The sequence below is a fragment of the Miscanthus floridulus genome, chromosome 15 (assembly GCF_019320115.1).
Source record: "Miscanthus floridulus cultivar M001 chromosome 15, ASM1932011v1, whole genome shotgun sequence".
In the NCBI taxonomy this organism is placed as follows: Eukaryota; Viridiplantae; Streptophyta; class Magnoliopsida; order Poales; family Poaceae; genus Miscanthus; species Miscanthus floridulus.
This window is the reverse complement of record NC_089594.1, coordinates 55,893,330-55,905,146: the sequence shown is the minus strand read 5'-3', so window position 1 is coordinate 55,905,146 and position 11,817 is coordinate 55,893,330. Positions and strand designations below refer to the sequence as shown.

At 41.9% G+C, this 11,817-nt stretch overlaps 1 protein-coding gene and 1 long non-coding RNA gene across 3 annotated transcripts; both read right to left on the bottom strand.

The window, feature by feature from the left end:
- Positions 1-685: 685 nt before the first annotated feature.
- LOC136507909 (uncharacterized) lies at positions 686-1,500 on the bottom strand. Its single transcript, XR_010771780.1, has 3 exons — positions 1,287-1,500; positions 1,130-1,192; positions 686-1,027 (listed from the first exon to the last, which is right to left on the bottom strand). It is a non-coding gene; the product is annotated as an uncharacterized lncRNA (long non-coding RNA).
- Positions 1,501-4,067: 2,567 nt separating this feature from the next.
- LOC136508179 (uncharacterized) lies at positions 4,068-11,518 on the bottom strand. 2 transcript variants are annotated; one of them, XM_066502807.1, is made up of 15 exons: positions 11,253-11,518; positions 10,730-10,824; positions 10,509-10,622; positions 8,849-8,953; positions 8,688-8,759; positions 8,417-8,529; positions 8,175-8,309; positions 8,025-8,093; positions 7,834-7,921; positions 7,656-7,727; positions 7,485-7,585; positions 7,144-7,261; positions 6,998-7,057; positions 6,232-6,342; positions 4,068-4,425 (listed from the first exon to the last, which is right to left on the bottom strand). In XM_066502807.1, the coding sequence occupies exons 1-15, from the start codon at positions 11,413-11,415 to the stop codon at positions 4,318-4,320; spliced, it is 1,524 nt and encodes a 507-aa protein (XP_066358904.1). In that variant the 5' UTR covers positions 11,416-11,518; the 3' UTR covers positions 4,068-4,317. The 2 variants fall into 2 exon arrangements, 1 of the variants encoding a protein (XP_066358904.1); XR_010771897.1 differs by having other exon boundaries at positions 4,389-4,425; positions 6,991-7,057.
- Positions 11,519-11,817: the final 299 nt, after the last annotated feature.

Here is an 11,817-nt window from a genome sequence, read left to right as displayed (position 1 = left end):
CTACATGAACAATGTTCCATTAGTCATCCTAAGTGTAGCTAAGGTGTTTTAGTGACTAACATCAACCACTTACACTTATTCACTCATGATCATAAGTATACACAAAGGAAACATAAAATAACAAGGCATGTTTCATATGTTTTACATGTAAAAGCTTGCATATGAATGCTTGATGCTTATGTTCATGCAATACAAGTCAAATTATGCAAGCCTAACACCTAGGGTGTTATAGACGCCGACGTCAAGCATAGAAACGGACTGCAGCCACGGGCATTTGGATGCGGGTGTCCGTCCGGATGCCCGGGCGTTAGTCATGCCGACGATTCTAGGGCCCGAGAAGGACTCCCCACATTATCCAGTGAGAAAATAATTAAAATAAATATTCCAGGCCGGGCTCGGGTGGATGAAAAGAAGTTTTTTGTGCAGCGAAACATATATACTATTTACTAAAGCTCACAGGTTCCGAGTCAAGCGGAACCAAATTTGCTCAGGTCTAATATAGGTTATAAAATTTTTATTGCATTCATTTCATGTGCATAGTGTTTATTTGTGCGCAAAAATATTTAAAATGTGCATAAGCTCGAATAGGTTTTAAAATCCTTTTAAAAATCTATTTGCAAAATGGTCTAAAAATCCCACAGCTTAGTTTGGGCCCAGTATCCTCCTCTCAGCCCAAACTCCCCTCTCTTCCTTTCTTGTTCCCAAGCCCAGGCCGCCGGCCCAACTCCTCCCTTCCTCCCTTACCACATGGGCCGACCCACCGCCACCGGCTCAGCTACCTCCTCGCTACCGCCATTTGCCTAGGTCGACTTAGCTTGATCGTCCGACACTGCCTCCCACTCCCTTCCCCTCCTCTCCCTCTGACGAGCGGGCCTCTTTTGTCACTGCCGCCCTTTTCTTGTGGGCGCATGCCCGCGTGACCACCCGCCCGCACCTCGTGTGTCGCCCTCGCCCACGTCGTCCCCTGCGAGTGACTACACCACCTCGGCTGCCACGCCCCTCATCTAGCTGCGTGGGCGCGCTGATACTGAAAAAATACAAAACAAAATTAATGCAAAAAATAAAGTCATTGCGCATGGTACATGAAAAAAAGATTATAAAAAGACAAGAAAAAAACAGCCAACCATACATCTTTTAGACACTTTCGGTATAAATAGTTGTTGATACTTGAATTATCGCTGGAAGAATCATCCTGCATTGACCAACAAAAAATAAGTACATGCAAATATAGAGCATATAAAAACTTTGAAATTACAATGAAAAAAACATTCAAACATAACACTCACTTCCGAAACAACCTAAGTTTCTGAAAATGATTGATAGGAATTGTAATCCATAGATGGAAGCTAAGAACACTGGACATCTTCAAATCACCATTTTCAGAATCACCAGGGTAGATAAATCAACTACACCAGCAGGCCTTTTCCGAGCCATCTAGAAAATAACAAACAAAATATGAACAAAGAATAAAAAAAATATATAAAACCTGATAAAACTTGATGACTGATGAACCAAGCAGTAAAACTGCAAGACACACATAAGAACCTGCTATCGTAAAAAAATCTAGTAATTTAACATCAAACTAACAGACCATTTCTATGAACTATAGAAGTGAGATAACTAGTAGACCATTTATAAGACTATAAGTAATTAAACATCAAACTAACATACCATTTCTAAGAACATTCCTAAAAATAAACAAATAGCCGTTCCAACCCAAAAATAAGCATACAACTACAATCTAGGTAGGTAGATAAGCTAGATAACAAGTAACTTACTCTTCAAAGCAGATTGATAATGAGTTGAACATGCCTGAATATATCAGTCAGGTCTCACAAAATAGTAACAAGCCTTACAGATAGAGGCCCCATTCGCTGAGGAATTGTGAGAAACCATCCGTGAACAGTAAAATTCCTCCATGAACAGTGCTTCCTCCATGCTAGCCGAACAAGGCCAGAGAGTATCATGCTAGATAGGTAATGATTTGAACACAGCTGAATATTCAGTCATGCTACATCAGGGAGAACTGCAACTATTTGCAGACTAAATACAACTACAAATTTTACACCTACAAGAACTTACTGTTTGGAATATGGCTACACTATTTTCAGACTACTTATAGCTTGCACATAGATAATCATTTTTCAGAAAAAACCAGATTGCAGCTTGTGCAAACAAGATAGCATGTCACACTAGAAATATTAATCTCAAACGCAAAACAATCCACAAGCATAGAACAATCCAAGAACAGTAGTAAAGATGTCAGATGATCATACATAGTAGAGGGATCAGAGAAGACACGGATGACGCGTTCAGTTTGGCACGGCCAACAACACAGGACACCAGTGCCCAGCATCAATCAACCAACAGCCCTATGAATCGGATCTCGTGACCGCATGGCAGAGACCCCGCATCCGTGCTGGATAAAAACCCCGGTGACAAACCTAGAATGAGCAAGGCATCCAACCACCGCCACCAATCACAGATTGAAAACAAATAAACACAAACCAAACATCCAGAGACATGAATAATGCGACAGCGAACCCTAACAACGAAGATTTACTAGCACCACAAAAGGAGCAGACACAACGTTCTTCACCAAACCCTAGAAATCACCGGTCGCCGCCAACGGAGAACAACGGCACCGGGAGGGAGACGAAAGGAAATGAAAATAAGCAAAAAGGGGAAAGAGATGCTACACATTCGGGCACGAATCCCAAATAAATCAAATAGTAGCGCCAACATGCGAACCCCACATGATAGACACAAAGCAGACTGGCGGAGAAAGATCAGGACCAACACATGTCAGATTCAAAGGCCAGGAAACCGAGCGTCAGATGCCGGCAAAACAACGGAGTGTTGTTTAGCTTTTCTGTTTAGTTATAGTAGATTATGAAGTTGCCCAATGTTTCAAACAGGCTTCGCTCCTCAGCACAACCCGCCGCTGTGCTCATCCTGGAGGGAGAACTGCGATCAACAAAATCAGTATGTCTGGGCAATGCAAGTCTAAGGTCACAATGAAGCTCGAGAGAACCCTGGTGTCTAGTGGGTACCTAAGATGAATGTGACTAGAACAAATAGCAAGACCACCCACGGTGTGCAAGGTTCAGCAACATTGACAGCCTAAATGCCCCGCAGATTCATCTCGGGTAGAAATTAGACCAATCTCAATGGGGGTTCATTGAGTTTCATTAACATTAAATACGCTGACATGACATTGTATTGATCAAGAGAGAGATTATAAAAGTTTTATGGAAGTAGAGAGAATTTCATGGAAATGAAACTCTTCCACACTATTTTCAAAATAGGGATGTGTTGAAAACTGGAACATGAAAACCCAATGAGATTGACCTTATAATACTAAATACGACGGCATCCACGTTTCGCACACTGACGGCATGCGCATCACTCACTGACGGCACAACAAATTGAGTGTGGCCCGGGACATGGACAAGAGGTCAGCATCGGGAGCCTCAGCAACGGCAAAGGCCAAGGCGGAAGTATCGAACATGACAACTGACGAGTGGCACCCGTGGAAGTTCATGTCTCTGGGGCCGCTCGGTTCCTTTGTTTGGGAACACCTCTGTTTGAGTCACTGTGATAACTCTTTATTTGTAGTCTTAGTGCCATATGTGTGTCTATTGGGACTAGTTATCCCAAGCCTTTGTAATCTGGTTTCTTTGTCTTAGTTAATATATTTGGAGTTATTATTAAAAAAAAAGACTTACCGGGTCATCAAGTTCCTCAACATGGCGAGTTGGCGACGCACAACGTGAATAACCAAAGATTATCTGATTCCACTGGAATAAAGAATGCGGCTATGCAATTCTTCGCGTCCTTTGGATGGCCTTTATTTCACGAATTAAGTTATGAGACAGTTTTGTTTAATAAACTCGTTTAGGACATTGCCGTATGGTATTTATACTGAGGTGTAAACATAGCTTCAGAGACGGAGAATGGAGAATATGAAGTCGACGGCTGGTGCTAGCCGAGACTGCAGAGGAAGCAGATGCAGTATGTAATAAGAATATGTCTCCCTAGAAATACTAGGGAGAGAGAACAATATCTGTACTGTTACACTTTTATTACATATCAGTTGTTATGTACACATCCCCTGTACCATTCTTCAACTGCAACAGCCAACTTTGAAATATACACTCCGTGCTTAAACCAAACGAAAGGGAAAATACTGTATTGCAAACATACACATGTACAGGCGAATAAACTTCCGGGATGATCAGATGGCTACCTTTCTGGTGCGTGTTTTGCACAGAAATGAGAGGAAAGGTACAACCCATCGTGACTTGGAAATGGAACCTACGAAGCAGGGCTCTGTTGCGCTCGCATCACCAGTTCTTCAGTCGTTGTACCAATGATCTCGTTCGCACGCTTCAACGGAACGCACAAGATCCTTCCAATCGAGTCCTGCGATAAAAGGAAAAGTCTTACTGGTGCATATGGTGAACTGTGCGATTTAGTACACCATGCAACTTACTTTGAATGTCAACTATACCTATCCATTTGTTATTATTCAGTTATTAATGCACGTATCATGCTATTGACACAGTTGTCTACCCAGGACACGAAAACTAGAGTGCCAAGAGCAGTGAAAATATAAGTTTGAGATAGTAAAAATCAGATATTGCTCCTGCTCATTCTATACCCTGTTCACTTGGCTGATAAGCCATGGCTGAAAATACTGTTGACTGATTTGTTGTGAGAGAAAAATATTGTTCAGTGGCTGAAAAAGTACGGCTTATAAGCCAAGCGAACAGGGCGGGCTAGTCATTTCTATTTGGGGGTGGGTTTTTGTGTTCATGCCCCAGCTCTAAGGACCGATGGTGATTTTGCCGAACCTTTTTCAACTTGGTGATTTTACCCCTGCCTTTTCAAATTGAAGATTGAGTTTGCCCCTATACCGTTAGAAGGACCTAATGGTGTCAATTCGATAGTAAAAAAAAGACAAATTCCCATTGCGGATTTGCCCCTTCATTTCAAAGATCTTTGTATTTTTACCCCCTGTTTTGACTTGAATAATTTGGAGACAACAATTGACAGAATCTTGTATATATATTTAAAATTTGACCACATTTTGACAAGGACCATTGACAGAATCTTCCCAGAGACTCCAGAGTTTATCTATTAATAGCAACAGATGACCTGCAGGACAGTGCAGAGTGCTTCTGCACAGTGGCACGCTCATCTGCTGGAAGGCAACTCATGCTGGGACCTGGGATGGCACGAGGAATCAACTCATCCTAGCACGCGCCGCTGCCGAAAGGGCCACCACCTGCCATTGTGCGTGTTGGGCTGTTGGCGCTGCAGGACGCGCTGCTGCCAACCGTCCTGCCCCACCCACGCTGTTGGCTTCCGCTTCAGAGCCTGCCCCACCTTTGCCCACATGCCAGTCCCACCGACAGCTGTCGGTCGCGAGTTTGCGACTGCCGTGGCGCTGCGCCCCGCATTTCAGGGCCCCACACGCACTTGAGTCAGCTGAACACGCGGCACGCCATCAGGCACCTGCCCCCACGTAGCCCCTACGCCCGTCCCCGCGCCGTGCCCCCCCCCCCCGGCGCCTGGCTGCCGCCCGCACTGTGCCTAGCCGAGTCTAACGCACCGCCCAGCTTCCTTCCCTCACCAGTCGCTCATGCAATAAGAGGGGGAAACCAAGGAAGGGTCACAAGGCCATGGCTTCTCGTGAGGTAGTAGTGGGGTAGAATGGTCCTTTTTTCCAATTTGCTAAAATGTTCATTTCTTTCCTTTTTCTGCTCTAGCTAATGGAGTTAGAAATTGGGGCAAATGGGAAAAAAATGTAGGGTAAAATCACGAAGTTAAAAAAATAGGGGCAAAATCACAATCAAGCTCCACGGGAGAGTAAGCAAAATGTTCTGATCTCAGCTGCTCCTTCAAAATCAAACAGCTTAAATATGTTGGATTTAAATAAAAATAGTTAAAATCATATGATAATTATCAGCCTGCTGTAACTAACTGGAATCACATGTAGTATCCCCCATGTTAGTGGAACCTATGAACCTCAAATTTCAAACAAAGATGCAGCCATGCATGTTTCATATAGCAAACATGGCTTACATGCTTGGCACCAAACAAGACCAATAAGTGTTAACCTATAAACTGAAGGTGATGCCACTGAAGGTGATGCAGTTTGCAAACAATGATGACTGTGACTTAAGTTAGTAATATATACTTCAGCATCAGAAAGAATTGATTTACCCGATGAACAATGCTAAGTCTCTCTAACTTCTTTATAGCATCATGAACATCAAAATTGCACTCTGCGCCAAACTCTTCTTTGATTAGCTCTTCACAGCGTAAATCAAGATCCTGGTAGGAAGAAAAAATGAAAATAAAAATTGTAAGCTCCCTAAATTTGCAGTAATTTGTCCTAAGGCAAGGCAAAAAAAAAAAAAAAAATATAGCACAAGTAGCTGCTGTACACTCCACTTGCATGGCTTTTGCTGGAACACATCTTGTAACCACGATTACACGATGTGTAATGTGCTTGAGCAAATGACAACCAAGCGGATCCAAACTTTCAAATTTTGTTGTCAAGCCCTCCTGACAACTACAAGTCTACACACAGAAATTTCTTATCACAACTATTCTGCACAGATCAATTTTGTCTAACTATAATTGCTCATCTAACCTTCAGTCAAAACAGTGTATTTGATGCAACATGCCACAACCAAGAATCACACAAAAGGTTTGGTTTTTCCCCCCATTGATAAATAGTATGTATTGGTTTACCATCTGGATAGGATGTGCTGCATTCTAACAAAAAGACAAAACAAACCTGAACAATGCTACTCAGCTACAGCTGTTAGCACAACTCCCAACAACCTAATAGTAAACAAGGGCAGAGTTGCTGAAATGTGTAATGAGTGAATCTAAAGAACCAGGTTATCTTGAGGACACAGATGTTCAATATGTTCAAAGCAATACAAAAGGAAAAAATAATGTAGAGTGCAACACCAGTTACTTGTATAGTGGCTTTTCCCTGCTCCATTAAAATGTAGTAACAAATTATGACCTCTTTAACCTACACCAAGGATGATGGGATATCAGTGAACAAAAGGCATAGGTATGAGCTTGTGGTTTGAAGTACTGTTTTCAACTATTTCATACTTCTTGCTGTATCACGTCATCACATAAGTGAAGAAGAGTTCCTTTCCCACTATCAAGCTGTTTGTCATACATTGATTTTGTAATCAAATTCTGATAAACTGTCATATTTTGTTGAAATCTGTATATAAACAAGAAAGAAATGTGTCATATATCAGCAAAAGATTAGAATCACTGCACTAGTATGGAAAAGGTAGCAAGATTAATAAGGGGAATTTAAAACTTATTACATAGCACTGGAGTTCAATAATTCATGGAATTACTTCACCAACAGAGAAATAACACTAACAACCAAATGGAGCTCAAGGTAAGAAGGAAAAGAAAGCTGTCAATTAAGCACTTACGTGAAGTATATCTTAGCACAGTATCCAATCACACCAGACAAGATTGCTATTACAACCCATACATCAGCCTTTGGCATTTCAAGAGAGCCAACTAGAGTGACCTGCAAGTAGTAAGCTATTGATATAGTAAAACATCACTGTAGCTGGATAGCCAAGACATTAGAAACATACCAAACCAATAACAGAAGAAATGAGAAACTTGACCCAATCCATTGGTGTTAGTGATGGGTTTTTCTTCTCTGGCTACAAAATAATAATTCTGGTTATTGATAACAATCGTAGAAGCAACTAAAATGGTAATCAAACTGCGATATATCAATTTAACTTCTTGTGATCTATCTTATCTTACAAGAACAATTTCCATGTCAGCCATTGGGATATTCTTGAAATGCTTTACAAATATTCCTCGATCAGGCTTAGTCTTTGTACCAGCCCTCCTGTACATATACAATCAGCCCAGCTAATATAGCTGCATCAATAATAAAAACACCAGAGTCCATCATGAATTTGAAGGTTGAGCAAACAGAACATTGAATCTACCTGTACACCACAATCATCCTATCGAATGTAGGTTCTTGAATTGTCATCTTACTCATCAGATTTTTCAAACTGTCATCACATGGGTAAAGATACTGCATGTTAGATACTAAGTTTGGTAGTATAAAAAATTTACTAAGAACATTGAGCAACCTTAATTCAATTTTTTCTAATCGAATTCTCTCAACAAACAATTCTGGATCTTCTTCATCTTCATTAATTTCATCAGTCTTCTTCGTATCATTCTTTGGCTTCAAATGTTGTTTCTTAGAAAACAATCGGTCAATCCTGTAATAAAAATAAGAATTCATTGGTATAATGCCATACAGTATTTTGGTATATTGGAGTAGATTGTGTTAAAAAAAACAAAAGGTTGCTGCAAAGAGTGCACATACCTGGTAACCCTGAGCAATGACCTCCAAGCTTGGGATATCATTACATCTACTTTCTCAATGAAAAAGTAGTCAGTTGTTCGATCAATTCCAATCCCCCGACGAAAGATGATATACTAAGAGATGTGGACAATGAAGAATGTGACTTAGGAAACCATGAGAAAAAACAGAGGATGATGAAAACATCCAGATGCTATTGTAGATTTCTAATCATCACTCTGAAACACAAGTGTGTCGCCAGGATGAAAAGAAAAGCTGCATGAACGAATAATACCTTGTCTGAAAATTCTGGTAGATTGTCTTGTGGGTGCTCTTTAAAATATTTCGTCAACAACTTCTTGTCTAGCTACATTTCAAGGTTAGCAAATAGATCGTCAGCAAAATGCTAGTTATGTAAGTTACTAAGTTTACTTTAAAATGTAAAAAAATTCAAACCTTAGATTCATCAACTTTGATCGGAAGATTCAACAAATATTTTCCAGATTGTGCAATATCGAACTCTTCATCTGATAACAACTTGAAGTTGCTCTTTTCCATCACCTGCTTGATACAGAACACAAATAGAAATGATTAAACAAAACTAGTTATGCATGAAAAAGCTAGTTGTTTTGGTTGAGGTCGTTATTTTGCTGTATACAAAGGGTGTGAATGCATTCTAAGAAAGATGAGTGTGTGGGTGTGTGTTGTAAGGGCTCTTGCCCCTTTTTCTTCTCAATACAAAGATACGCAGCTCTCCTGAACGATCGAGAAGAAAATGGTAGCTGAACATCTCCTAGTCACCTAAGAAACAGGAATATTATCTACATCGAAAGGACAAAAGGTAGTTTTGTCAGTTATATATCAACACACTGCAAAGCTGATCTGATCCAACTGTGGGGCTGTTTGGTTACTACAAGATCTCCTAAAATTCCTATCACATCGAATGTTTGGACACATGTATGAAGTATTAAATATAGACTAATTACGAAACTAATTGCACAACTTGCGACTAATTTGCGAGACGAATCCTTTAAACCTAATTAGCCATGATTTGACAACGTGGTGCTACAGTAAACATGTGCTAATGATAGATTAATTAGGCTTAAAAAATTCGTCTCGGAAATTAGCCTCCATCTATATAATTGGTTTTGTAATTAATCTAATTTAATGCTTCTTATTAATATCTAAACATTCGATGTGACATGAATTTTAGGAGCGACTAGAGAACCAAACACCCCCTGAGTTAATTGGTGTTGCAGGTTTTCTCTTAAAAAGAATCATCTTATAATAAATATAAAAGGGTGGACTGTGGCATTCCAATTTCCTTCTTAGGAATAGCGTGGAAGTCACGTCAAACGGGAATCTAAATCCTTTCAAAGCACCATATTCAGTTAATTTTAAGTATGAGCTACATGGCAACCACTCAACAGTAAGGCAGTGGAGAATGTAGGCCAAGCAATTCATTTCATATGAGGATTAGATATTTTTCACATATTTTGAATGCTTTTGGCACAAAGTAACAGTGAACATAATGTGCTTAGCAATCCATTTCCCATGAGAATTTAGGTCTTGAATCATAAACCATGTACTTAAGGCCAGCAGAAAGTCAAAGCTCAGTGGTGCGAATCAATGCATGGTACTCCCTCTGGTCCAGTTTATAAGGCATTTCGCGTATGCTAAGAGTCAAACTTTACAATCTTTTACCATTTATTTAGCCAACAACTTTTAATTAGTGTACTACGAACTTGATACTATTATATTTGTAATCAAATGTACTATCAAATAATCATAAGTTTATAATCCTACACAATATAATATAAAATAAATGAATGGTCAAAGTGTAATTTAGGAGACCGTGATATGTCAGACTACGACTTATAAACTGGACTGGAGGGAGTACTAAATAGGAACAATGGTTGCCACCATGTGGCTCTTGTTGGTCCGTAGCCTGGATCAGTTACAGCTGCGTGTATCCATGTTAAATATTTTTTCATGTATTTTATGCATTCGGCGTAAAGTGATAGGGAACAAGTGTACATAAAGATGAGGAAGACGTTGGTCCATAGTAATAGTGTAAATGCGTAATGCTAAACAGAGGAATATGTACCTAACCGACCTGAAAAAGATATGTCATGAAATTGAATTCGAGGGTCTCGATTTCCTCTGATGTCAGGTTCTGTTGCTCTAACCTCTTCTCACCAGAAACAGGATCAAACAGTGAGTACAGTTGCTGCATCGAGAACACAGAACAGACAAATTAACCATCTGAACCAAAGTGCCCCTTTGAGCAGTCAAACAGAGAACTAACAAAAGAACAACGACAAAACGAAGGCTTGCCATGAGGTCTTCGAACTGGAGGAGGTACCAGGCCCGGATGGTGTACTCCACCTTCTTGCACAGCTTCAGGAACTCGTTTCGATCAGCCTCATGCTCTGCGTGCAATTTTCAAACACGAAATAGTTAATCAAACGGGGAATCCTAGATACGAAGAACATTGTCTGCACTAATCCCTTTTGGCTTTTGCAGCATAAGCCTCCATGGGATGGGAGCATCACAGATCGTCTCCAACAGACGATTAAGCATGACTAACAGTCGTGCCGATGGCCACATAGAGGAAACTCTACTCCTGGGAGACCAGAACCGACCAAATTGACCGCTGATGCTTGGAGCCGAATGAGCAGAGCACTACCTAGTATGTACAACTGAGTAGACGAAATCCGGCCGACACCTCGCGCCGGTTCCCAGACTTCCTGTCAGTCATAGACCACGAGCGACCCTCGCAGCGCCACGCAACTGCTGCTGCTGCTGCTACAGAGAGTAAAGAGAGAAATCGGGAGGAGCGGCGGTAGTGGTGGCTCACCTATGAGGTATGCGAGGCGCATGACGAGCTTGGGCTTGAGGATGGGGATGACGGCCTCCCGCTCCATCCGGATGACCTCCCGCGCCACCCCGTCCTTCCGCCCGTCCATCGCCGCCTGCTTCTTCTCCCCCTCCGGCATACGCCCATCCGCCTCCGCCGCCATCCGCGCCGGCCGCCACTATTTCTCAGGTGTAACCGTATCAATCGATTCGGCTGTGCGCGTTGCAAAAGCCAAAGCCAAAAGGTAACCGCTGCTGGTGCCTGGTGGTGGTGCGCGACGGGGTGGCCCTAGCGGAATTATTATCTGGGCGGGCTCGGCCTCGGGGGCGGAGCACGTGGCGACGGCAACCGCTGTCGGCCAGAGTCCCTGGCGGGACGCGCGGATCAGTGACTGACAGGTGGGGCCCGTTGGGAGTGACCCTTGCCGCGTTGGGGGTGCGTCGGCAAGTGTTGGCGTTACCGGAATACGATTGGTGAGACGGGGCCGGGGAACAGTCAACCGGAAACCGTTAGCTGGGCTTTCTACTTTCTATTTCATCGAATCGACGAGAACACCAGCCGCGTG